The sequence below is a fragment of the Ischnura elegans genome, chromosome 4 (genome assembly GCF_921293095.1).
Source record: "Ischnura elegans chromosome 4, ioIscEleg1.1, whole genome shotgun sequence".
Classification (NCBI taxonomy): domain Eukaryota; kingdom Metazoa; phylum Arthropoda; class Insecta; order Odonata; family Coenagrionidae; genus Ischnura; species Ischnura elegans.
Window position 1 is genome coordinate 58,074,377 of NC_060249.1, and position 26,955 is coordinate 58,101,331.

Consider the following 26,955-nt stretch of genomic DNA (forward strand, 5'->3'; position numbering starts at 1 on the left):
ATCATACAAATGCATATCGTGGACAAAGAATGGGGGGAGACCACCCGGCTGGAAGCCCAAATAGCCTTTTTTGAATATATTTGCCGGGAAAGCATCAGATTTTACTTCATCCCTCTTCTGTCTGCACTTTGTTATTTCTCAATCCTATCACTGACACTACTGTAGTTTGCTACTGATGTCTGGATTCTCCACCCTCCACAAATTTTAACACCCACATTGAAGGTCCTTAGCTGGGTTGAATGGAGGGAGACCACCCAGCTGGAAGCCCGAACAGCCTTTTTCGAGAAGATTGTGGTATCGTCACATTGATCAACTTAGGGAAAAAGGGTACTGGGGGAATTGGGCAAGGCAGATGAAACAGGGGTTTCTGATGCTCCAGAAAGGGATTTGGATGTTCAGGGTGTGGCAGCTGCAGCCATGAGCAGAAGGGATAATGTGCAGTCCATAGAGTCCTGGTAGGCAGTCTAAAAAGGCCTAAAAAGACATGAAATGCAGGCCTAAATGGGTTAGTTGATGAAACTGGGGGGAAGTGAAGGAAGTACCTATGAAACTTAGAGATGGTACTCTCAAAGAGTGAGGAAACCAAAAGAAAAGCTTTGTAAGGCTTTTTGTGTGTTATTTCTATCAGTGATGGTATTTTTTGCTGGAGTCAACAGCAGCTTTATTTTTGCCTTTTTTATAGCCTTGCACTTATTCTTTTCTCCTGTCTGTTCTTTTGTGGAATTATTCCGATATTTGGCTCTGATTGGAGTCATATTAGATTATTTATATTACAGCCCTGATAGCATGTACGCTTACACCCAGGTTGACTTTCCCTTGCCATGCTAAGCTTGACATTGACCTTGCTTGATTCAAGTTTGAATTGGCAAGCATGATCCAAGCCGCATTGGTAAGCTTGATTCAGATTTGAATCAAGCTTGCCAATCCAGCAAAAGTAGCCAAGCCTCTGCAGCATCCCTTTAGTCTAGTGAAATATAAAAGTCAGTGTTGTGCTCTGGTGGCCAGTTCACCCTCAGTATGAATTACTAGCAACTGACTGATCACTAGAACCTAATTTCATTTCCTGTGAAAGAACCCTATTTTCAGGCAGTAAAAGATCGATCGATGTGAAATTGGTAGGCGTGATTAAAGCCTAGTGTCCAGCTATCATGGCATGCTAGCATGGTGGACATGACAATGTAGCATCAGATACAAGCGTAAAATCTGTTTCAGTAACGCGGTACAAAGATTCAATTATCACAAGAAGTGAACACTCCCGAAAACATGGACAGCCCAAAATTAAATTTCAAACAAAAAATGGACACGAAATCTCCAGAAATGAAACAAGGAAAGAGAAGGTTAATTAATAGAATTTAAAATACTTGGAATATCAAGGATATGTTATAAAAGAAGTAAGAGAGTAATAAGCACATAAACGAATTTTTGCGACGTAGACAGGCTGATGCCACCCTCTGTATGTATCATCTGTTTCTATTCAATGGCACTTAAAATTACAGGATATTCTTAATCGATTGAAAGTAAATAATTTCATTAAATATATGGTACCTTTTTGATGCCTTACATAACAAAGTGTCCTTCTAGTGTTTAAGCTTCAACATCGTGCAGTAATTTCATTAGTATTGTAGAACCTGAAGTATTTATAGGGGCCTATTACGAACGAGCGGGCGGTACGCTACCGCCGGGCGGAGTTTTCGTTCGGTATACGGTATCATACCGCCCCTTGCGATTACGAATGGGACGGTCGGCAAGTCACCGCCGGGCGGAGAGTACGTGTCAGGGGGTCGGTAAGGAGCGATGCGGCGGAAGTGACGTTTGTATGAAAAATTCTGAGCTCCTTCAGCCCGAAAATGGTGTAGCCAATGGCAAGGGCGTGCGGTGTTCCAATTCCGCGGCAACTGTTCCTAGCAGACGAATATTTCGGCAAGAGTTGTTGGCAGTCTATAAAGACAATAGGGTTGTTCAAGCCTATCAAAACGGTCTAAAAAAACGAATGTATATCACTTCTGATGTAATTTCATTTTGATTGGGATGAATGACAGATGCGTTGAAAAAGTAATGATGGAATTATTAGCAATCAAAATTCGAACAATTTTAAACGCCGCCAAAAACGGTCGGCCATCTTGAAATAGAGGTGATGACGACACAAGCCTGTACGGCTGGCCTGTACCCTCGATCGCTCGATGCCAAGCTGAGTACTCAGCATGCCGACTGGACATTTGCCAAGGTTATTCCTTATTTTGAAATGGCCTATGTTGTGCATGAAGCTTCCGGATGGATCAAGGCGATATAAAATCCATTCTTCAAGTTAGGCAGGCAACGTATGTAGTGTAATTGTTGACAGGAATTGAAAGTTTTGTATAGCTGCATTTGCAAGGAAACTACCTACGTGCAGTGAACTTTCATTGTGCTTCTAGTGCAAGTGAACACAATTTGTGCCCTTAATGTACCCCTAAGTGAATGATTGCATATGGACGATGAAGTAAAGAGTGAAGTGAGTTGTGAATGTAACTGCTTCGACGAAATTATTTATTTCTTCCATGCTAGTTCAATCAACCCTATACATTTCGATCTAAGGTATCTAACTATTGCCTAGGGGATATTTTTCATATTTGAGCTAGTTGTGCTTTAGGGATACATCGAACGCATATTAATTTTCAATCGTTTGTTCGCTTCTAAGTTCCGTTTGATTTTATTACCTATTCATTTTGAGCATTCACGAGTGTTTACATTTCACGAATTTCGTTGCGCTGTTGTTTGTTTTTGTTTTGGTCATATTTTGGTTACGGTAAGAGTAATAGTGAAATTCGAAGTTTTTTGATGTTACAATAACCGGTTTAGCTATTTGTTTCAGCCTATTCATTTCATTGTCCTCGAAATGTCAATGTGAAATAACGTAAACTGATTCTAAGTCGTTAGTGATGAGTGAGAAGTGAGGTGTGGAGAATCTTTCGAACTTCAAGGAGTGCAAATTCTTTTAGCGTGTGCATAGTGATTGGAAAACCGATTATCATGTTTTATTAGTGTTTTATATTTATTGTGAGTCAAGTTTTTCATTGAATCAGTTGATTCGGAATATATTCGAATAATTCGTATCAAAAAGACAACTCGTGAAATGTGTACGTTGTAGTGCTATTTATGATACGATGAGCAATAAATATGTACAAGTAAGGGTAATTTTGCTTATTATTGCTCTTATTAAAGGATAAATTTGGATTTTCTTTAAACACTGATCTGGCGGCAGACGCTGGAGATCTTGAAAAAAAGTGGAATAACCCTGCTGAGCCACTTAAACAACACTGCAGTAGGGCATCTACAGGCTTGTGACGTCACACATCAATTCAAGATGGAAGTAGGGCTTTTTGGCGTAACGTAAAATTTGTCACTGTTTAAAGCCTTCTCTAAACATGTACAATTAAGAAAATAGCATAATATTATTGTCATTGCTCCTTCTGAAGCACGATCTTTCGATTTCTTAAATAAAAAAAATATGGTGAACAACCCTATTAGTGGTATTTATGGATTAATAAGGATGTGTTCTTCGTTAATTCACCTTAAAAGTTTGACAAATGAACGAATTTTGCTCCTCAATTCTTACTTATAGGATAAAAAGTTGAATAAAACAATAATTAGCAGTGACTTGCGGAAGATATCATCAAAAAATCACGTATGAGCAGACGCAGGTAGTGACAAATTGCGTGGCAGACCATCGAAAAATTACGATAGAAGTACTTTTAGGGCCAACGGGCAAGGTGAACCACCAATTCCATTAGAGCTTTGACCGAAATGTCCATTCTTAAAAAATATATGAAAATCCACCACGAATACTTAGCTGGAGAGCCTTAATCACAGACAATATGACACTCAACATCTGTGAAATGACAAAATATCTGTTGCTCTGCATTCCTTTCGTGTTAGTAACGGGGTTTGGAAACCTAATGCAAATTCAGAGAACAAGAAAGGCACTTTAAAAAATAACTTTTTGGCTGTTATCTATGAAAAGCAATGGAGAATTAAAAAACACAAGATATTCACTTCTGGTTACAATAAAATTTTATTTCAAAATAATGTGACAGAGTTTCACCATTTCTTTGGTTTAATCACGGGTACACAACCACAGCAAAACAGTCTGCCCACAATAAACATGTTAGATCGCGAATCGGTTCCTCGGCAATCACACACACAGGCTACAACTTATTTCAATATTTCAGGTAAAATCCACAATCGATACAAGCTCACACCATTATAAATAATGGTAAACAGGCAAATACGATCATCAAAAACTGGAAGTCACTACCATTCTTACATTCATCACGTAAACATTACAATCAAGAGCTCGCTATGATGAAAACAACTATATAATCACTGATTTTAAGCCTCACATTATCTTACGCAAGTGGCGCAGGTGACTTTTCTCACTACAATTCCTTGGTACGAAATTGATATACTAGTATATAAACAAATTTCACACATGACTTTGAACTTGATAGCTTAATCGTGAAATGTTATCTCTGCGGTGAATGACGAAGGTATAAACGCCACTGACAATCTTTACATTACTATCAGACACTTCTCGATAGCGTAAACCACTGTTTAAAAACCAACCACAATGGAACAGTGATAACTACAGCTCTTGGCAGATGTTTGTCAACCTCGTCAAACTTTGTGCATTACAACCACTGGTACTGTGATTAACGGTAGTTGTCACATTGAAAATAACACTGTTTTGAAACAAAACATGTTCGTAGAAATCTCCAAGCAGTGAGCAAAAGTTACATTCACCTCACTATTCAAGCAGTTATAACGTTGAAAATAACACTACTTTGGCACAGAAGATGTTCGTAGAAATCTCCAAGCAGCGAGCAAAAGTAGTATTCACCTTGCAATACAAGAAGTTGTCACGTTGAAAAAATAATATTTTGCCACAAAAGATGTTCGTAGAAATCTCCAAGCGGCGAGCAACAGCTGTATTCACCATACAATACAAGCACAGGCAGTCCTTAACGACGAATTTTCCGGCACCTATGAAGAAATGGAAGATGTTATTGCATATAAAAACATTGCGGACATTAAAAAACATCCAAATTGTTCTAATTAAATAAATGAATGAGGGTCAACTTACAATCAACGTATCCATCTCCTACGGCCGTGGCTCTCTCTCATCTCAGACGGCTACAACGTTGTTGTTATACGGGTATTATACTTTTTTGTTCAACTGCTCCAGTCGGCTCCAGTTTGGTATTTTATACGCTTACTCAGACATTAATATTATAAATAACACAAAATATGATAGCTTCCGAGTTTCTATCGTCGGATATTTTGTTTTTAAAACGCCAGCTCGACCCGAAAAATGTAAACAGACGTCCGCCATTAGGGGGTCGGTATCTCACCACCGGGGTAGCTGGCCGTGGTATCATACCGACCCCTAAGCCGTGGTATGATACCGACCGGTGGCCACTCGTAATCGCTCGGGGGCGGTAACCGCGCTTCGGGGCGGTATGATACCGCAGGCGGTATCTCACCGCATGCGGTAAGCCGTTCGTAATAGGCCTCATAAAGGATGAGACGACAAGTCCATCACCAGCTCGCTGAAATTTTAAATTTTTCTGTGATCACCTTAGCCGTAAGTTCTACTCAATAAATGATATAGCTTAACAATACCGTCGATACTTTGAAAATTTCTGATTGACCACCACGAGTCCAATTTCGAATTACGAAGCAACTGTATTATTTCAAATATCTCCGCCAGGTGGCAATCCGTACCGGAAAAGAAAATATCCCAGAATTCAATCGAAGAAACGTCAGCGTGACGTCACCAGCCAACGCTTCAATTTGCCCGGCTTGCGTCGATTTTGCAGTCGCCATTTTGTGTTGTTTGATGCGCAAGGTGAGTGAAGATTACTCATTTTTATTTGTTTGATTATACTGTTGTTTTATTTCTGGCCGTGTCATATTATCATTATTGAAAATTTAATCTTTTGTGGGATACTTTAAGTGTAACCAGTATGTTGCCGCAACTATGGGTACGTACGAATTTGCTAACATTAATTTGTTCAATGGTGGTTTCTTCAGGTGGAAGATGTCGAGGTACCGGGATTCAAGCCCCACCGATTGTAAGGTGTACGTCGGGGAATTAGGTAAGTAGAAGTATTATTTTAATTATTCGATCGTTGGTGCCGTTCTATCACTTAGCTTCAGTGCGATTCTCGATTCCACGGCGAATCATTCCTCATGGCTTGATCGAGTGAATTACCTCGTTTTGAGTTGTAAAGGGGCATAGCACATTCGCGAGTGTGCAGATTCGTATTATTGCTTGTGTTAAAGTATTTTCGTGGTATGAACTGTGGCAAAGTGACGGCTTGAATGCAGTTACGTTCGTGATGCTAGCAATCGATGGACTCGTGCATGTTAGAATGAAGCCTATATGTCATGTTGTTCATTTCTAATTCTGTTTTGGATCTTAAGTTCACTTTCATTTAAACGATACGTAGTATTTTCCTACCTTCAACTATAAATGACATGTGCATGTAATTTTTTTCCAAGAATTCTTGCTTTTATTTTAAATAATAAATTTTCTCGCATAAATTGATGCCGTCATTATAGTCCTGGAAAGTCCTTATTACAGACACCTTACGTATTGGGTGATCCCAATTCTCTCCAAATTTCATTTTTATAGTTACAGTGACAATCTTCGAACGATCTCGAGTTTCTTTCGTAGCCAGTTGACGGTCGTTTTTATTAATATTTGATCTCTTACCGGGAAATCTTGAGTGCTTGAGAGTTGATTGTGTTTTAAGCAAATGGAGGGAAATTTTCAAGACGTGCTTATGAATGGTTCACCATGATGATGCTGTTCATTTCACTTTTCGTAACGCATTAATAAGGTTTCCTAGTCGTTGTTGTGAATTTATTTTTTATTGTATGTAGTAATAACTATTTCCAGTATCATTTGAGGTTTAGCAGGCCTCTGCCCGCTTTAATTAAGTTAGTTCGCATTATGATGGTGACGTCATTGTTAGCGTCTGGTCCTTGGATTTTCTGTTAATTTTTAAGTAGGTGCGTAGTTTCCGAATTTCATCGATGCTCCTAAAAATTTTAATTACTAATTTTCTCATTTCTGCTGCGTTTATTTCATTGGAGTATGCCTTTTCAAATTTTCTGTCATACATTTTAGGGTCAGGAGCTTCTAAACAAGAGCTTGAAGAATCATTTTCTTACTATGGACCTCTTCGCAATGTGTGGGTTGCCCGAAACCCTCCAGGATTTGCATTTGTAGAGTATGAGGATCCTCGTGATGCAGAGGATGCAGTCAGGGGTCTGGACGGTCGGTATGTATAATCTGTTGTTAGAGCCTTTATCATTTTCTGCTTGAGAGTTGATTGTGTTTTAAGCAAATTCAGGGAAATTTTCAAGACGTGCTTATGAATGGTTTACCTTGATAGTGCTGTGCATTTCACTTTAGTAATGCACGAATGAGGTTTCCTGGTCGTTGTTGTGAATTTATGTAAGAGTGTGGAATAGCATGAAGTAAATTAGTACTGTGGTAACTAGAATATTGGGTATACTATGACATTTTATCCAACGACACGTAAATTAATAGTAATGGATATGAAGATAAATAAACTTTGGGGATTGATGTACTATTTAGTTTTGAGGTTATTTCATTACATTTTAATTTTGAAATTGTAGCATTCCGACAAGGAACTATTTTATGCAGCCTCCAACTAAAAAATTATTCTATCATCAGTCTATTCATCATCCAGTCCATTACAAAATTCCTAATCAAGCTTTTTGTTTACAATTTTCCGGAGGAAAAGCATCAGTATTCATAATTTATTACTGCATTATTCCATTTCAAATCACCTAATATAAATAAAATTTGTTGCTTGACGTTTTTGATTATCCTGATTTTTTTTGTCATTGGTTCCCTACAAGTAGACAGTTTCAAAAAACTATTTGGAGAAAAATTTACATGCCTTACTTTTTTCTGGCAGGCATTATTAACCCTTTCACTGCTGTGGACGTACCTAGTACGTCCGCACGGCAGACTGCTGTGGCCGTACTTTTTCTTCGTCCCTGCCATGTGGTCACCACTTTTGCCGAAGGACTCGGAAAGGTTGCTAATCCGGGACCCTATCCTCGACAAACTCACCCACGCAGGACCATCTCATGGACCCTACCAGCGTGGGGTCTCTCTCCTGAAAAGTGACCGCTCTGACTGCAATTTGAAAATCAACCAATCAATCCGATCATCAAAAAGTGATTGTTTTCATCACACTCCTGCCAATCAAGCAATCAAGTTCGTCTTTGAATCGTGTTTCTACGATGAAAAATAACGATTTTGTTAACTTTGATAAAATGGCCATTTTCCGGTTGTCCGCAGCTACGTTTTTAGCAAAGTTAACTAAATTGTTATTTTTCATCGCAGAAACACGGTTCAAAGACGTACTTCATTGCTTGGTTGGTAGGAGTGCGATGAAAACAATCATTTTTTGATGATCGGATTGATTGGTTGATTTTCAAAATGCAATCAGAGCGGTCACTTTTGGGGAGGGAGGCCCCCCGCTGGTAGGGTCGAGGAGACAGTCCTGCTTGGGTGAGCTCGTGGAGGTTAGGGTTGTGGCTTAGCGACCCTTCGGAGGGTGTACCATACCCATCCTAAAAGTACCTGCTTCATGGGCCCAAGAAACGCATTTTAACCTTTTCGCCGCATGTGAGGAGAAGGTTTTCGGAGATTGAACAGCAGCGAAAGGGTTAAGAGGACGGCTGGTCAAGTTTTGATGAAAAACGTGGTTTGCGTTGAAGTTAATTTCAAAGCTATTTTAAAAGCCCACCATTCAGCATTGTTTGTTTAGGTCAAGTAAAAATGCAGTGCATTCTCAGTACTAAAACTTATACTGCAATAAGTTTTATTTACGTGTTCAACTCAGAAATAACATTTTATTTGCAAGTCTTGTTTCCTTTATAAAAATTTATGGTGTTAAAAAGTTAGTATTGACAAATTTATCCTGGATTTTTAACTATTCTGATATCTTTTAAAATAGCTTCATAATTAAACTTAATGTAAACCACGTTTTTCACCAAATTTGCCCAGCTGCCCTTTTAATAATGTCTGCCAGGAAAAAGTATGGCTTGTAAATTTTTTCCAAGTAGTGTTTTTTGATTGTCTACTTGTAGGGAACCAACGATAAAATAATCAGGATAATTTAAAAATTTGAGCAACACTGCCTGAATTGGATGGATTGATCCCATTTTAGTTGCAGTGCATAGAGCATACGAAATTGTCATGGTTGAAGTCCAATTTTCTGACAAAAAATTGTTGATATCTGATGATTTTATTATACAGCAACTCCAGGGAATGTTATTTGAGCATCTAAAGCTGACCTTTTTGTTAGGTTTCACTATTTTAACCCTTTCACTGCGGTTCAATCTCCGAATACCTTCTCCTCACACGTGGCAAAAAGGTTAAAATGAGTTTCGTTGGGCCATGGAGCAGGTACTTTCAGGATGGGCATGGTACACCCTCGTAGGGTCGCAAATCCGGGACCCTTTCCTCGACAAGCTCACCCTCGCTGGCCAGTCTCTTGGACCCTCCGGGTGGGGGGCCTCCCGCCCGAAAAGAGACAGCTCTGACTGCAAGTTGAAAATCAACCAATCAATCCGATCATCAAAAAATGATTGTTTGCATCGCACTCCTGCCAATCAAGCAATCAAGTACGTCTTTGATCCGTGTTCCTGCGATGAAAAATAATTTTATTAACTTTGCTAAAAACGTGGCTGCGGACCACCGGACATTGGCCATTTAAGCGAAGTTAACAAAATCGTTATTTCTCATCGCAGAAACACGGTTCAAAGTCGTACTCGATTGCCTGATTGGCAGGAGTGAATTGCAAACAATCATTTTTTGATAATTGCATTGATTGATAGATTTTCTAAATACAGTCAGAGCGGTCACTTACAGGGAGGGAGGCCCCCCGCTCGGATGGTCGAAGAGAGGGGCCAGCGGAAGGTGAGCTCGTGAAGGAAATGGTCCCAGATTAGAGACCCTTCGAAGTGCATGGCAGGGAGGAAGAAAATGTACGTTCACAGCAGCCTGCCGTACAAACATACCAGGTTAATTCACAGCTGTGAAAGGGTTAATGAAGATGAAGACTTTTTGTATTTCTTGTGTAGTGGAAGTATTAATATAAATGGAAATAGGGTCTCACTACGGTATTGGGAACAATCAAAGTAAAACTGCGGCATCATAATAAGTTCAATGTATGTTATCTCTTGTAAAGACACCGATTGAGTAAGGTTTCTACACCAACCAATCCCTCTGAGATTAAAGTTAATCCTATCTAAGTTGTCATAAATACCTCTGTAATTACTGTTACATTTTCCATGGTCATAAGTCAGATAGTGGGACTTGCAACAACTATGCAACTGTATTACAAATCTGCTTATGATAAATGCCCCGTAGTAAATGAATGAATTTGTGGGTCTATTGAACTTCGGTCGACATGTATGTAAACCAGGACAGTCAAATTAGAGGGAATTGTATCCTATTTTGTAAATTTTGCACCACAAGGATGCTAAATGCCATCAGAACCTTACAGATTGTTAGGAGTTCCATTGTAAGACGTTTTGGGAGCTGTGATTTCTCAACATGCATCATAGACTTTGTCTTATTTCAATAGCACCATTTGTGGCCGCCGTGTACGAGTTGAGATGTCCACAGGAATGAGCAAGTCTCGATTCAGGGGGCCACCTGTGAGGAGGGGAAGGCCATTCCACCCTGAAGATCGCTGCTATGAATGTGGGGAGAGGGGGCATTATGCACGTGACTGCTTCCGTTACAATCGCAGACGCCGCAGGTAAGGCCTTCATTCTACCATCATTTTACTTTGCGACAGTAGGAAGCAATTGTTCACTCATGTCACCTAAATGTCCAAATTAGTTGTTGAGGAGTTAAAGAAAAAAAATTGCCTGTTTATTCATATCAGATGTTTATTAAGAAACTTTTTATTTTGATTACAAACTTTTAACAGGAAATAAGTAGAATTTTTTTTTACTGAAATGTGATAATTTATTCCTAACGTTTTTATAGGAAGTTCGGCTGAAAGTATGGCCTTCAAAATACACAACTAGAATCTTCAGAGTAGCAACAATTTGGGTGACTACTAAGATCTTCTGTGACACGCCGCCAAGCGTTGAGCGAGTTAAAAACATCGTAGCTTATCGTCGCGTCGGCCTCCGGCGGACATGACATCTTTCTTTTCCCCGTGACCCGAAAGCTCCATGACCGGTGCACCCGGGCAGTCGGTGCTTTGTCTGTCGGTTTGGTGGACAAACCCCGTAAGAGCCCACGCTCAACTGGTTTCTACTGCCACTTGATCGAGAGTCGAAACTATGGTCTGCCCGAGCGCCCGGCTTGTCTACCCACGATCTTTCCCGTGCCCCGCACTCCTTGGGGGAGATCGGGAAGCCACGTCACTCCAAAGCCTTCTTCCCACCCACTCCTTCCGGTGGCCTTGCTGCCCGGACGAAAACTTCGTAGCCACGTTTCTACGTCATGAGAGCACTTCAAACGAGTCGAGTTTTCTCCTAGCCTCAGTTGGTGTGTCCTCCATCCGCAGTTCACCCGAAACGACTCCTTCAAGCCATTCATTAGAAGGTCTCACTTGCATTGAAGTGAGTGGTGTGCCCATTGCGCTTCATAATCAATATACATTTAACCAGCTGAAAAGCTGTACTTACAAATACAAATTATGCATGAACTCATCCATGAAGTTCAATATAATACACGGTATTGAATTTCTGAGATAATTTTGTAAAATAGGTGCTCGGAGGCTTAACATTGGTATCAAAGCAAGTAAATTACTTAATAATCAGAACCAATGTTTTAAAAATGCAATAATGATCTCCGTGATACAGTCTCACAGAGAGATTTTGACTTTTGGAGGGAATATATTAATTCATTTTCTTTTTTAAGTTTTTATTTGCAGTGAACCCTCATTTAGCGATTTGGTTTGACACAATCAATTTATAAAATTGCTGCGTTAGCCTTCTAATAAGGTGATTAAGAAATTTTAGCTTGCAGTTGAAGAACTGTTGTGAGGCCTAAAATCATTTCCTAATGTTTCATGTTTTTGTAGTGATACAGACATGTAAACTCATGTTCAATTCATTGGAAAAATCTTGCTTTTATAATTAATGAAGTTGCACTAGTAATTATGCATATTTAGTGATAACTTCAACTAATATTTACTTTTTACTATGTGAACTTATGTAGTCCTCCGGTGGTATTCATCAGAAAGTGGCTGGATGTAACATGAAAAGCCCTATAAGCATTTTAGTTCAGCATTTTTCACCTTAATATCGTAAAATGAGGGAACACTGAAATAGTTCATTATGAAATGAGGGTACTTGACACCAGATTATTCCCAGTCATTTTCTTCCAAATGGCGCGGAACTAATATGACCCTGCGACATTCAATTGTTCATTGATCATTTTTGTCACTTTGAATTTTTTTTATAAGTAAGAATGTTTTTATCAGAGGTTGACCAAAGCATGCAAGGCTTTTGGTTGACTTATGATAGAAAGCCAGGCTAATTTATTGTTGGTGGACTGTGATTCTATTCTTTGTCATTTGCTTTGTCGCGTGCAGTCGGACTCGTTCCCGATCAAGGTCCCGAAGCCGCTCTCGTGACCGCAGGACTCGTTCCCGTTCAAGGTCCAGATCCCGCTCTCGCTCTCCTCGAAGATCTCGCTCCAGGTCCAGGTCTGGTTCTCGAGACAGGAGGACCCGCTCAAGGTCCCGCTCTGGTTCGCGGTCTGGCTCTCGTTCTAGGTGAGATTCTGCTTATATCACATTCTTTTTATGCTCTTCTTCTTTACCTATAGTATTGTTTGGTTATTTTCCTCCATCAAATTTTATCATTGGGTCCTTATTGCTTTCAAAGGCATATTGGACAGTGATTTCCGTAAGAAAGTGTCTTGGTTGGTGAAAGCTGGTCATAGAGTAGATTACCATTTGCAGCTACCTTTACCTCACTGCTGTGAAATAACCTGTTGCTCAGCCTTATTGGATGCTTCTAGATTACTGGAATTATTATTTGAGTGCTCAAATATATATAGTGCTTATAGTGCTCAGTCATTGGATTTTTTATGTATATTGTTGATATTTGCTTCCCTTAATCATCAGTATGACTGGAGTATTCTTTTTACTGGCAAGTTTTCTCTCAAGTGAGGTAAATAAGCAATAAGGTGGATTTTGCAAGGTAATAGATTTCAATTAGATGATTGGCAATTGCTACACTCCATGCAGCAAAATACTTTTGTTCTCGATAGACAGTTCTTTTGTTAGCTGTAGAGATTCATCTATAATTGTTTATTTGGCCCTAAGAGCTACCATTACTTAAGAATTTAATGATTTAGATTTGCAGTTGGTGTAAGTAATAAATGACTGATACATGTGCTCCTTCCAAGATGTTGGCTTTGGTAGCCAAAAGTTATGCATGATTTTGAATTATTTGGACCCTCTAATATACTCCTAACCACTTAAAGGAGCAGATAGGTTGATATTTGCTTCCCTTATTAAATTATTTATTATTATTATGTAACCAATAGAAACCTCTCGTGTGTGTTGTTTTAATGATTTGTGGAATTATCTTTGTCTGCCCTTGGCTATGAAATTTACTTTCCTAATGAAATATCTCACTGCATGCGCTTGTGTGTGGCACTCATTGATGCAAGTTGTACTGGTACTTACTGCTCCTAATTTTACTCTATTTCTTTGTGTTTCTGTTATTAACTTTCATATGGCAATTGAAAAATATTTGCATATTTATGTCTCACTGGGAATAATTTATGGCCTTGAATTTTTCTGTCATTTTGTGGCATAGAGAAGCACCACAATTCTGGGAATAAGGTGATGCAGGATGAGGGATTTTCATGAATTTTGGGTTCTATGGTAATAACTGGTATGATTAGGGGATCTGCTATGTTTTTTTCTAGGGAATTTGATAAGTTATAACAAATTGGGAGTACCTTAGTAATTATTTATGAATAATTTGAAAATGTCGAGTAATTATTAAGATTGTTATTGTTTCTAAATTTACACTCAGTCTTGTTTCACTACATTAGGTTTAGAATCGCGCAATATCAGACATTAAATGTTAGACGTAAAGTAAATATAACATTTTCAAAGCAACTTCAGAAGTTCATTGTGATCAATATATAATGTGTAGAATATGATTCAGTGAGCTGTCTGCTATCTACACCATCAACACTGCCAATGCTTGCCTCTGCATGGGTAATTATTTAAGTGCGGAGATAAATTGATATACACCCATGTCTCGTATAGCGCAAGGGATGCGTTCCTTGGGGTCTTTGCGCTATACGAATTTGCGTTATACGAGAGCATTTTAACATAGGGAAGATAGGGATGCGTTCCTGGTAGCATAGGTCTTGGGTATTGAATTTCCTCTAAAACATCTATATTCCCATAAAAAGCCTTTGAAAACATTATTTCTATAAATATTTATAGTTAAAAACATCTTTAAAGATAGTATTCACGCATTCAAAGACTTTTATTCACGTTAAAAAAAATTCTTACGTGCTTTCGAAATTCCGTCCTGTCGTGCGGGTGGGCTAACATCTGCTATCTCAGGGGATCGTAATGCGTTGCCGGCAGTTGATGATTTTTCAAACTAGTCTAAAAACAACTATTGTGTCACCCAGGCCCTTTTGTCGCTCATCGAAATGACAGGAAAATGCTACTTTAAATGCCATTTCATAGCTAGCGGAGTTTATGAATGATAAATCATTTTAATTTGAAGTCCTCCGAGTCATTAGCAGCTACGTGAAACAGTCTTTAAATGCCTTGAAACCTGACCCAGGTTTTCCTTCCCTGAAAATGAATGAACGAGAATGCATTCTTTTCCAAAAGAATATCGTCTCATCTACACTAAAAACTAGTTGAGGGGGAAAGGAGCCACTTTCAATAACAGCTTGGAGTTCATCAGAAAATGTTGTGGTGGCTGCGCTATCAACACTTGCAGATTCACCAGCTGATATCGCCGCACTGAAAATACCTGCTTGCCGTTTAAATTCTGGAACCAACCGGAGCTTTCGCTTAATGTCTCGGAGCGATTACCACTCTCGTCTTTTTGTACTGATTCACCATGAACTTTCCGTATGTGTAGACCGCTTGGTTGAAGTTGGTGCGGCTGAGGTCACTGATATTTTAGCTTCGTCTTTATTCAGAATAAGGCATCGTGAGTTTAAACTTCCGCGCAATATCGCATTGACGCTCTCCATTTTCAAAGCAATTGACCTCTCTCAAGTCCTCTTCTAGGTTAATGGTTTTTCTTGATAAATTCTTGATTTTTCTATACGCATTCCTATTTTTTGCCATATTCTCTTGGTTTTTACCCTGTATGGCTCTATCTAAATCACCTTCTTCTGCTGAACTGTATTCCTGAGACGCAGAAGGGCTATGACTGCGGGGAGGGAACGAAGCCATTGTGTTTAAGACTCTATAGCGGACCCTTTTATGTGTTGATGCTATTCATGCGCAACTCGGTCACCGCTCTGAATACCGATGACCTTGAAGGCTTTAGCGTAGACTCTCTACCTGGAAGTCAATCGCCCGGTAACCTACGACGGCAAAAATACGTCTCAAACCGTATTGCTGAAAAAAAAAAACTCATTTCCACTAGCCCCACGCTTAATTAACGATCTAAATTATTTATTATCATTCTGTTAAGGAGACGAGATAAATCTTCGGTAGGCCGGCTATCTAGACCCAATGACGAGTAATACTTTTGGCAATTGCGCAGCAATGAATTTCGATTAATATATAAACAAAAAAGAAGATTTGAGTCAAGAAATAATATTAATATGCGTAAATTGATAGAAATTTCGTGTGTACTTAGTGCAAGTTCACGTTTTATCACGAGAGCGTTTAAGATTTTTGATTAGGCTACACTGCGTTGCAATGTTTCCCCGAGGGACGAATTTGCGCTATATCGAAATTGCGCTAATCGAAATTGCGCTATACGAGACATGGGTGTATCTAGAATGACATTGTGAGGTGGAAGACCTGGGGGAAGATTCCTACTGGTAGCAAAAAGAGAATCTTGACAGAGACCATGACTTGGCAAACAGACTCTACCCTCTTATACTGCTCTGCTCTCAGACATCTACTGCTCTTCACCACTGTGGGACACTCATGTCTTAGCATGGAGGTGTGGACCAAATAAACTATGCATAGCTGCGCCATCAATTTTTAGTAAAGATCTTTGTTGTGTAGTACTATTTTACTATCCTAGGATAATTTTTTCAATAATCAATAGGATAATAATATCAATTATTAATAGAGAATATTTTTAAATCGTCCGATTCTCATGTCAGTTCTGTCTGCTCAGTGTTGTTCCAAGCTGAAGGCCCAAGTCCCATTCTTGCAATTTAGGTCTTGTAAGTCCCACCCGAGCAAGTCAGGCCTGCAATTTCTTGGCAGCAGTTCCTCACATGGCGATAAAGTTCGACAAGAATAACTGTGTGTATTGTCAACTGATGCAACAGGGAGAATATTTGTTAAGAGTAGGAAACAGTTTCACCAGGTGAAGATGGATGTAACCGTTCAGCGATCAGTAATGTTTGAAATTTGAATCTTCTTTAATCATTAAAATAGAGAATCGTTAAAATTTCTGCTGGCTACACATGGGTGAAGTTGGGTGGCTTTTCTTGTGGAAATCCTTTAGAATAGGGGGAATTACCTTATGTCATGGAGTGTTAGAAACAATGAAATTATAAATTTGGATAAATCATCCTGTTGGAGTTGGGTGATGATTTTTCCCTCATCCTCTTTCACTTATATCCGTTAGCACGTTTCAGCACGTCTCCCCAAGTGTGTCATTTTGGTAGTGCTACAATGTTGAATTTCATTTTATATCAGTTTGATGTAAATTGCATTGTGGTTCACATATTTAAATGCAATAAAACTCAATTTCATTGGCTGTGATTTTGAAAAGGAGAAGAAAAGGTAGAAAATGTGAGAATAGGAGTCAGGATGTTTTAGCTTGGTATTTTAGTGGCCACTCTGGCAGAAGAATAAACTAATGGTAGATTATTTCATTGGAAACCTCAATACCTTCTTACTTACGGCCTTTTGGGTGGATCTTCGGATACAGTTGCGGAGGAGGTAGAGTAAAGAAATGAATTTATGATTTCATTAACTTGTAGTAATGCACTTGTGTGAGTGAAATCCGCTATTTAAGGTGAATCTGACTTAAGTTTACTACAACATGTGCCGTATTTTCTTTTTTGAGCCATCTTTCTTTTTTCTTCATGTAAAAGTTCTCAAATATTACAGCCTATTGTAGTTCAGCTGCATGATCTGCCTTTTTCGGTTGTATGTTTTTGCATCAATTTTAATGAGTGGCTTTTTTAATGTTATGTCAAGGTTTTCCTATTAATGTTTTTCATGTATGATATTTGTTTTGTACCATAGCATAGCTCTCTTGTTATGTCTTCCCATTTACTCTTCGATAATGTTAGATGTGGAATAGGTTGAGTTACTGGTAGAATCAAAATGAGGGAAAATTCATGGGAAAATCTATATTCTATTGTATCTTACTATGCTTTCATAATTTTATCTTCTGTATTCTGAGAGTCATGCAAATGCTCCATTTTTACACTGAAATAGAAATGCATAAGTAGGTTAAAGGTAGGGTAAAGAGTTAGGGTTGAGTTCACGTCCTATGCCATTTTAAACATTTTTAGTGGAAAATACCTTCATATGGTGAAATCCATGTTTTATACATGTAGTCAAGTAAGTTGCATCATAATGGATCCAGGGTCCTCATGTGGAAAGGTGGTATCGCTTTGTAGTGCTATCGTATATTAAATTGCAAATTGTAAGTATTAGGCTTTTTTCTCTGACTAAGACTAATATTAACTTTTCATAAACTGATGGTAAGTTGTTCCAGGCTTGTGGAATTCTAACATAATAATTTAATGTTAATGGCAACTATGCACAAATGATTTAAGTTTCATGACCGGTTACAAGACATTTATATTAAGTTTTGGTGACTTCTTCTCCAAACATCATCTTTACCTCGAGGGTATTTATATGAAATAAAACATAAGGCTAGCAGTCACCTGAAGTGAATACCAATTGTATTGAAACATGGAGTGAAATTAAAATACCAGATGATAATTGCCTGTAACTTTAAATGTTTAATACTTCGCTAACTACTTCAGCATGTGAAACCCAGCAGAAACATTGTAGTACTTTGTATTCATTTTGGTTGAGCTTCAACTTTTTCACAGAAATTATTGCCAATACCACTTATAATCCTGCTAATAAATAACTGTTGGGGTTCTTGGAAACATTGGCATCAGGGACCATCAAGCTAAGCAACTGCTAAGCTAACCTTCTGATTCTTCTTATTGCCACCTATAATTGCGGCAACCTGAGGCTTTTTCTACCTGTCAGTGGTCTTTCTGATTGATGCCACAAGTTTTGGTAAAGTGGCAGAAGTCTCCCCATTAAAGTAAACAGTTGTTATTAGAAAGTTCACGGGACTGAAAAACTGGAGGTTTGTAATAATGAACTTTGTTATAATGAAGTTGTTGTTTCTTTTAGGAATGATCGAAAATAACGTACCTTGCAAAAATTCCTTGTCTCTTCAACCTCCTGCACTCATTGTCGCGCTGTGGAATAGCTTCTGTCATGTGTATGATATATGCAATGAAATTTTGTTCAACTACAGTAAATCATCGTTTTACGAACAAGAAGCGTTCCGATATCTTTTCGTTAGTTGATAAACCTATGCAAGGCATTGAAAAGTGCTGTTATCCTACAAAATGCAACACTGCAATATAATTTTAACAAATTGATCTACCTGTTCATGCAACGCAGCTGGGGGTGAAAGAAATTTGCTGTGCATGGGAAGGATGAATGGGCTAAACGCTGAGCAGTTCCTGACTTCACAATGCTTTAATTCATACTTTGTTCAGACTGTGCCCAAAGTGAGAGTTCCTCTATGCCACGCTGCGTCACATCAACCAACGCCATTGGCTTTTATTCAACTCCATTTCGAGCACGCTTGACTTTTTCGACTGCTCGTATCTCTGAAAGTCAAATGTTCATCAGAAGAGGACATATCATACGGCCAATTTAGGATCGGTAACGAGTTGGTCACCATGATGTCACGGAAGTGAAGCTTATTATATGATGTTGCATGGATACTATGTTGTATCATACTGAAGAATGGACCATATTTGACACTTTTAAGCACATTGCATAAGGAAAACTCAAACGTAAAGCAATGATTATGACACGGCACTTTGTATATCTACTCAAATGCCATTGCTTACCCTTGGAACCTCATAGTAAAGTTCATTTATAACCGCTGGGACAGGGGCTGAGGTTCATAATTTCGTAATAATTAAAATTTCATAATAATATTTCAAATACTATAGATTGGATTTGCTTTTTTGTCGGGACCAACGATTTACTTCCTAAGAATGAGAACTTCGTAACTACACTGTTTGTTTTAACGAGAGCCAACTGTATTACAGTTGCTAGTTTTTCTAATGCAGTCCTCTCTAGTTGCATGTGCTGGTAACAAGAAGTCTAGGTGATGGATCTTGTGTTTGATATTTTTATGTGGAAAATGAGTTATCACGGTGTACACAACTAATAATTTAAATTTAAAATTCATGATTCTTAAATGAATTGGTAGAAATGTTTCATACATACATCATAAGCATTACTGAAAAGCCTCCACATGTGAAGGCAGGGGTCTACCTAATGGGGGTCTGACAGAGCAAGGGTTTTAGTTCATTTTACCGAATTGCTGGGAATAGGGTTACCTGCATGCAGTAAATTGTATTTTTGTAAATGTGTGACATGTTACATCAAACATGGCTTCCTATTGAAATGTTAATTTAGGAGAAGGCTTATAAGAAGCAAATTTTATTTTCCTCTCTGCTATAATTTGTATCGTGGTGATGATGTTAAGTTCCCTTAACTGGCTTGCATCCGTTCAACCATACTATTTCCTATAGATGTTGAAGTGAGGGCACGTAGTCTTACAAATAGTCATTGAATAATTGTGTGATAGTAATGCAGGCCTCATATATTACTCAGCATTAATTTTGAATTGCTTCTATATCCTTATCCTTATGATACAGCATGCTAAATATAATCCTTCACCTTCATTTGACTTGTACAACTGGCTTGAAATGTGTGTTGAGGGCATTGATATTTTGTCAGATGATAGTTAAGCTGCAATATTATCTCAGTTTTGTAACATTTTAAATAACCTGCTTTTATTACTAGAGTACTCATGCCTTTTTGAAGCATTCGCCTTTTGATATTAAACAATGCTAACACTAGCCTTAGCATAATAACAATATACTCTCAAATCCATAATTAAACATATACATTGTTTATACATAATCACCTAGATAATTAAACGTAAGACTTGATGCAGAAGAATATCTGCTGCAAATTTCTTCGAAATTCATTTGTGCCATCTGAAGTCAAAAGAATTCACAAAATCAATTTCCACTGGAGACAATATGAATGTTTGTCATTTATAAATGAGAGCCAATTCATAATTGAATCAGTTACATTGAAGACGAATATTTCTCGGGTTCTCAGCCAGGTTAATGCTTTTATATAAGTTGATGTTTCTGGAGACAACTTGTCTCCCATCTTCAAGGCTGTGTTACTTCATGGAAGTCCGATTTCACACTTAAAACACTTTCACACTTACTTATTTTCACACTTATTTGTTATTTAGTGTGAAATTGGACTTCCATAAAGTAACACAACCTTGAGGATGGGAGACAAGTCATCTCCCGAAACGTCGGCTTAAATAAAAGCATTAACCTGGCTGAAAACCCGAGAAATATTCATCAGAGATATTCACCAGAAAAAATTTAAATCGTTTTGTTAGATTGAAGGATTATTTTATGATTTTTTTGCCTCTGTGAAATTCACTTGGAGGAGTGTTAAAACTGGAAATATATGAACCTTCCGACTCGGAGACCAATGCTAAACTGCTAAGCCATTAGATACAATCACAGAAGGAGATTCCCTTATTGGTCTGTCATGAATCATGGCATAGGAATGGACCTGTGAGTATGGGATGTCTGCGAATATAGCAAGAATGCATTGCCAGTTAAACTGTGTGTTTTGCAGTGGTATGGAAATTTAAATTTTTGTTGATTTTGTATTTAAGACTTCTCGAGTTAGTGAACTGCTTATGGTATAAAAGTATGCTTTGATAGGTAGGCAAGTTAGCGAGTAAACATAAGATAAACGTTGGATTTCATTTCTACCAGGGGCACTACACTATTATGAAGATACTATTTCTTCATAGCCCATAAATAATTCCCTTTGATTAGGAATTTATGAATAGCAGATGTGAATATGTTTGAATTTCCCTTGAACAAAAGTGGTAAAAGCCAATGTTGAAGAGAGGAAAAAGTGGCTTCAATGTATATTTGGTGCCTTTACTTCAGGATTTGACAGTAAATATTTCCGATGCACTAGAAAAATTGGCTTTTCAGTTTTACAGAATATTTTTGTTGGGTAGCCTCTGTATTCAATTACATAGTTTTAAGTTAATGGCATAATTTATGTGTGGAGCATCTTCTTTGTTCTTCAGTTGAACAATCTTCATTGAGATGAGAGTTCAGACAACTTGCCATAGCCAACTATCATTTATAACAGATTATATCGATTAAGGGGGTATCATTTGTTTTGTTGTGGTTTGGTAAAGAAAGAGAATTCAATGCTCCCTATGGATCTCAAAAATATGTGTATTCATAAGAGTTTTGATGAGTATACCCATAGGTTGAGTTTTTCCCCATTCAGAACTACATACTTCATAGTTTTAAAATAAAAAATTGAGGAAAACTAACCTGTTGATTTAATTTTTTTTTTCAGAACACCCATTTGAAAATAGGAGTCTCCCTTTATTAGGTAAATACGTACATATAGCTAGTAAGGAACAGCATAGTTTAGGTATATTTTTCATGGTTTGGATTGAGTTTTCCTTCTGTTTAGATTCAAAAGATGTATTCAGATCCACATTTACTGTGTAGGTCGCATGCTTTCGTAATTTTCTTTTTCATTTTGTCTGTGGCCAGTATTTATTGTTTCAATTTTTTTCTAATATTGAGAGTTAGTTTGCATGTTTTTACATTGTGTGTCATGTGTTGAACATTGATTGTCAAGAAAGGTGAAGCATGAAGCTATGAGAATGTTAGGGTGCAGAATTGAGATACAGTGGAAGCTCGTTTCAGTGAGAACAGTATATAGGGTGAATCTCGTTATAATGGGTGATTGACAATGTACCAGGTAACTGTCTATGTTTAATATGTAATAAAATTCGGGTATATCGATGCCAAGAAGTCTCCCTCTAATTGCACTTATAATTACAAAGAATGTATCTTCAGATTGGTGAATAACTAGTTATCTTGAAAGTTACCGAGATCACCCATTTTATCGGTGATGGTGAAAAAAATCTCCAGATACAGCTATACAATGGTTGTTTCGATGGCCATCTAGGCTGTGTGCTGGTCTGATCAGTGCTGGGTCAATCAATGGTTTATGATAGCTGGCCAATAGCTGACCACAATAGTGTGTGTTTAATAGCAGCATTGTTAATCAACTGCCAGTTAAAATGCTGTGTGGCATCAATGTTATGAATAGTTCAAGCATCACCTGTCAATGTGTGACTGCCTGTGAAACTTGTCAATGCTTTTGTGTGATTGGGTTGGCATTATTCACATCCATCTCAGCCATAATATTCACTAAATCATATCATCACTTGAAAATATATTTTGTTTTCCTCTTATTTCTTGAAGTGAAATTCTTGGATTTTTATCACCAATTCATGCTGTATCAGTCCACATAGGTACTAGAGTGCCTTTTTGGGCTTAGAAAATACGTCTATATACAGGTGATTCACTCACTGAATATCTATCGCTTTAGGTCACGTTTTTCTCAAAAGACATCGGAGAGCATTGGTTTAAGTAACTGGTGCAGTTGTACTGGGTTTGTTTGGGGTAGAATGGTTGAAAAACAGTGGATTGGAAAACAGTTTTATCACCCTCAGTTTGCACCTTCCCCATGCCTCAAGTCTCTGCTGTCGCTTTATTAGATTTATTTTTGGCCTTCTGTCTGTTCCCATCCACAAATGCATCTGTAGCTTTAAGCACTTGTATCTAAGAACTGCACATCTGTGGCTGTGATATGTGATGGCACTCTGCTACTTGCCTTCATTAGAGCTCATTAGTATGTTGTTCCCACTGTTGGAGACTGTGCTGCACACTCACAGAATTCCTCCTAAGACAGCTGTTCGTGCAAGGTTGTGTCATGCAATTGTTTGTTGTAATGTCTGAAAAATTATTTCTACCATCGCAGCACTATTTGACCCTTATTAACCAATGCCAGACGATCCCAGATCTGAGGTCTGGTTGCAACACGTACTGTGACACTCTGCAACAGATGCTTGGTTTTTTAAAATGAGCACCTGTAGTTGCTTTGTGATATTTTATTTCAATATTTACTAGCAAACCGGTTATGGCAAAAAGTTTAATTCCACTGATAGTCTCTCCCAAACTAAAGAAGCTTTCAGGTATGATAAGGGAATTTGAGGGGATCATCTTTCACCTTAGAATATTGATCACTCAAATATAACGATTGATTATCTGTGGATTATGAGCACTAGATACGCCGAGCTTCCACTGTAATAAAGATAAGTTGATATTATCTTGGCCTGTGCAAGTTGAATGAAAGGGCTAATTGTTGAAAAGTAGTAATTTGACTTGCACTTATCTTCGCTTTTCAGAGCATTGCTATACATTGATAGTATCTTGTTATGAAATCTCTTTTTCATTTGTACACATTAGTTTTCCAATTGATTACCTACTTTTATACCTGCTAAAAGTTCCTGGCACATCCGGTGCACAGAATGGCAGGGAGAAGAGGGGAAGTGAGGAAGTTGTTTTAGGGAGAGGCATAAGATCCTCTCCAAGCTACACCTTAAGGGCAAAGTAGGGTGAGAAACCCAAGAGTATTAATCTCAAGCAGTTGATCTTAAGAAAGCATATGGATTGGTTTTCAGTTTGTGCACTCTGTGAAGTCAAGGGAGAGAATGGTCTTGCTCACCCACACTCCTTTCTTCCCTGTACTTCTATGTAGACCACCCTAAAGCAAGCTTTCATGGAGGTTCCACAAACTTTTTACCGCTCTAATGTGCAGCGTATGTGGTCTCGTGGCAGATGACCTAAGTACTTGCGCTTCAAGAATTGCTGACTTGAGTCCGGTTCATTGGTGTGCATTATGTATTTCTCTCCGATCATGTTTTCAATATTTTCTCTTTGCCCTTACATTTGTTTCATTTATGATCCCTTTCATCTTTCATGTCATTTGTTTGTGGCTTCCATAACCCTTCCCAAATCCATTTATCTTTCCAACAAATACAATCTCTGAAGTGTGGTACAGGTAATTTCTCATGGCTATTTTATAAAAAGTTGGACTCATGGGTTGCAGTTTTTATTATTATACATTTTTAATGTTATAATTATTGAGTACAATTTGTATAACTGTGTGAGACAGTAAAAGTTAATGACTGGACAACCTGCGACATGCTTAGTGCCATTGGAGAGAATTCCTGATTTGCCGACGAATGTTTGAATTTTTGCAATATAATGCGGTGTCTGTAACCAATATCAGAGAGTTAGTTATTCTTGTATTTAGTAGCTGAACGTGATAGCTGCTGAATGATTGAACATTTATGTTGAGTTTTCTAGTCTTCCTTTAATATCATTTTCTTTACATCTAATATAGCTCCTTGTCTTCTCGGTGTTTATAGAAGTCAATTGAGATGCATATATGTAAGAATGGATGTAGGCATCGTAGTAAAACGTACATGACTGGGCATTCTTGGGGTGTTTCCCTTATATTTATAGATGTAGCTAATCTCTTATTTTCCCGTAAAATGATGTTGCTGGTGCATGTGTTTTGATGCATGAATTGTTGTTGGAAAATGTTTGTCTCATTGCCACCATCATAACCTCTGTTGGACTGATTAAAAATTTCTTTCTGCTTAGGAGTCCCAGGACTGGTGGAAGAAATCGAGATGGGTCTCCTGTTCAAGCCAATGGCAATGGTGGACAAAAATGAATTACGTGTTCTAGGCTTTATCAATTTCTCTTGTTGTGACTTTGTTCATGAAATTATGAACGAATTGTAATTTGTGTGATTAATTCAACATTGATTCTTGTGCAAAATCTGGTATAATTTTGCATTCCTGAAACCATTTGGTTTTACTAGTTCATAGTCGAATGTATTAAGGATTTTCATTCTTGTCTGTATTTTTTTAACATGATGTAAGTTGCATCATAAATACTGGCATCATAACTGGTAATTGTTTTGTTGCATTATATTTTGTGCTCGAGCTAAAAATTACTTTATATGTAAGTGATTGTCATTAACTTTTGTAGTGCATTAATACATACACTGTATGAAATTTGATGCTAAGTATAATGGACTGGGTTTGTCGTTTAAATTTCTCATTTTGCATGGAAGTAATCCGTTCACATGAACAGAAGTTCAGGTTATATGACCATTTTGCTTTTAGCATTAGTTAGTATTCTGATTTGAACACATTTTCTCAGGATTGACTTCACTTAAAAATTGTTTTCTTGGTTGAATTCCCAGTGTTAATTGTTCACCCTGAGGGTGTTTTCATGTTCTCATACTATGAACTACCGCAAAATGCATTAAAACCCTTGTGGCTCTTAATGTGGCATTTCAAGCTATGAAGTATACGTAGCCATCTTTCAGAAATTTATCTATTACTCCTATGTGTACAAACAGGTTTGACCACAATAGGAGGTGCAGTAACTGTAATTTTTTAACAGAATTTTAAGTAATAGACTTCAACCAGGAATTTCATTTCATTCTTGTCAATTTTGTCGTACTACATACCTGTGGTTCGACTGCCATTTTCATCAATTCAGTAAGAGGTTTTAGTGGTACAAAATAGCTATAGTATTTTTATTTGGCTCGTGGTATAAATCTACAAGGTACCAATTGATAGTTTTGAAGGTGCTTATTACCAGTTTGATTGAAATATCTTAATGTTATGTCCATATTTGAGGCTATATATGTGCACTTTTGAGTTTGTTTATTTAGCTCCTACTCTTTTTTTAATGTAATTTTTCATTATGCACCAAATTTTGTGTAAGTGAATGTACTCTTGTCATAAATATAAAAATGTCCTTGGAGAATATATTTTTGTTGTTTGATTTTTTCATCATGCTATTGTTGGAAATTGGCGGGGTTCATTGGCATACTAATTTGTATTAGGGTACTGTATTTCTTGTACGGCATTTTTACACTTCTATTGTCCTCCCCATTGTTACAAAATATCTCTGAAATAAGCTGTATATAATGTAGAGATCTGTGGAATTCGCGAGGCGTAATAACGTGGAATTGGTAAATAAAGAAATTTCGCGTTGTTTTTTTTTATTTTGGGTGAATTCGCGAAAAAATCACATCTAATGAGTCATAATCAATTAAAGCCTAAGCCTTCGTTTAATGCTGCTGACGTTCATTCAATCTACCTCATTACGATTCCAACGTCTATTGGTTTGTTTTGTATCGAGTATATTGAATTCACGTAATATTGCACACTGTAGTGATGTCTCTGCCAGAACTTGCCGTTAAATGCATTACTGCCTCTCTCATCGCTTCACTTTTATCAATCATGAAATTATAGGAAATGTCTGAAGTGGGCTGAAATCGAAAAAAAGCTGGACAAAATTTTTGAGTGTGGAAATTGAAACTTTTCAGTTATTGTCAACACATTAGTGCATTTTTTGACGTAAACTGTTTTGCAAAGGTAAATTTTTCAAAGTAATTACTTTGCCTCAAAGTT

At 37.7% G+C, this 26,955-nt stretch overlaps 1 protein-coding gene across 2 annotated transcripts; it reads left to right on the top strand.

Moving 5' to 3' along the window:
- The first annotated feature begins 5,782 nt into the window (after positions 1-5,782).
- On the top strand, positions 5,783-26,309 carry LOC124157552 (serine/arginine-rich splicing factor 7-like). Of its 2 annotated transcripts, XM_046532376.1 has the most exons (7): positions 5,783-5,884; positions 6,070-6,134; positions 7,172-7,325; positions 10,677-10,853; positions 12,648-12,830; positions 21,951-21,986; positions 25,124-26,309. In XM_046532376.1, exons 2-6 carry the CDS (start codon positions 6,077-6,079, stop codon positions 21,961-21,963), a joined length of 585 nt encoding a protein of 194 aa, XP_046388332.1. In that variant the 5' UTR covers positions 5,783-5,884; positions 6,070-6,076; the 3' UTR covers positions 21,964-21,986; positions 25,124-26,309. The 2 variants fall into 2 exon arrangements, with proteins under 2 accessions (XP_046388332.1, XP_046388331.1); XM_046532375.1 differs by lacking the exon at positions 21,951-21,986.
- Positions 26,310-26,955: the final 646 nt, after the last annotated feature.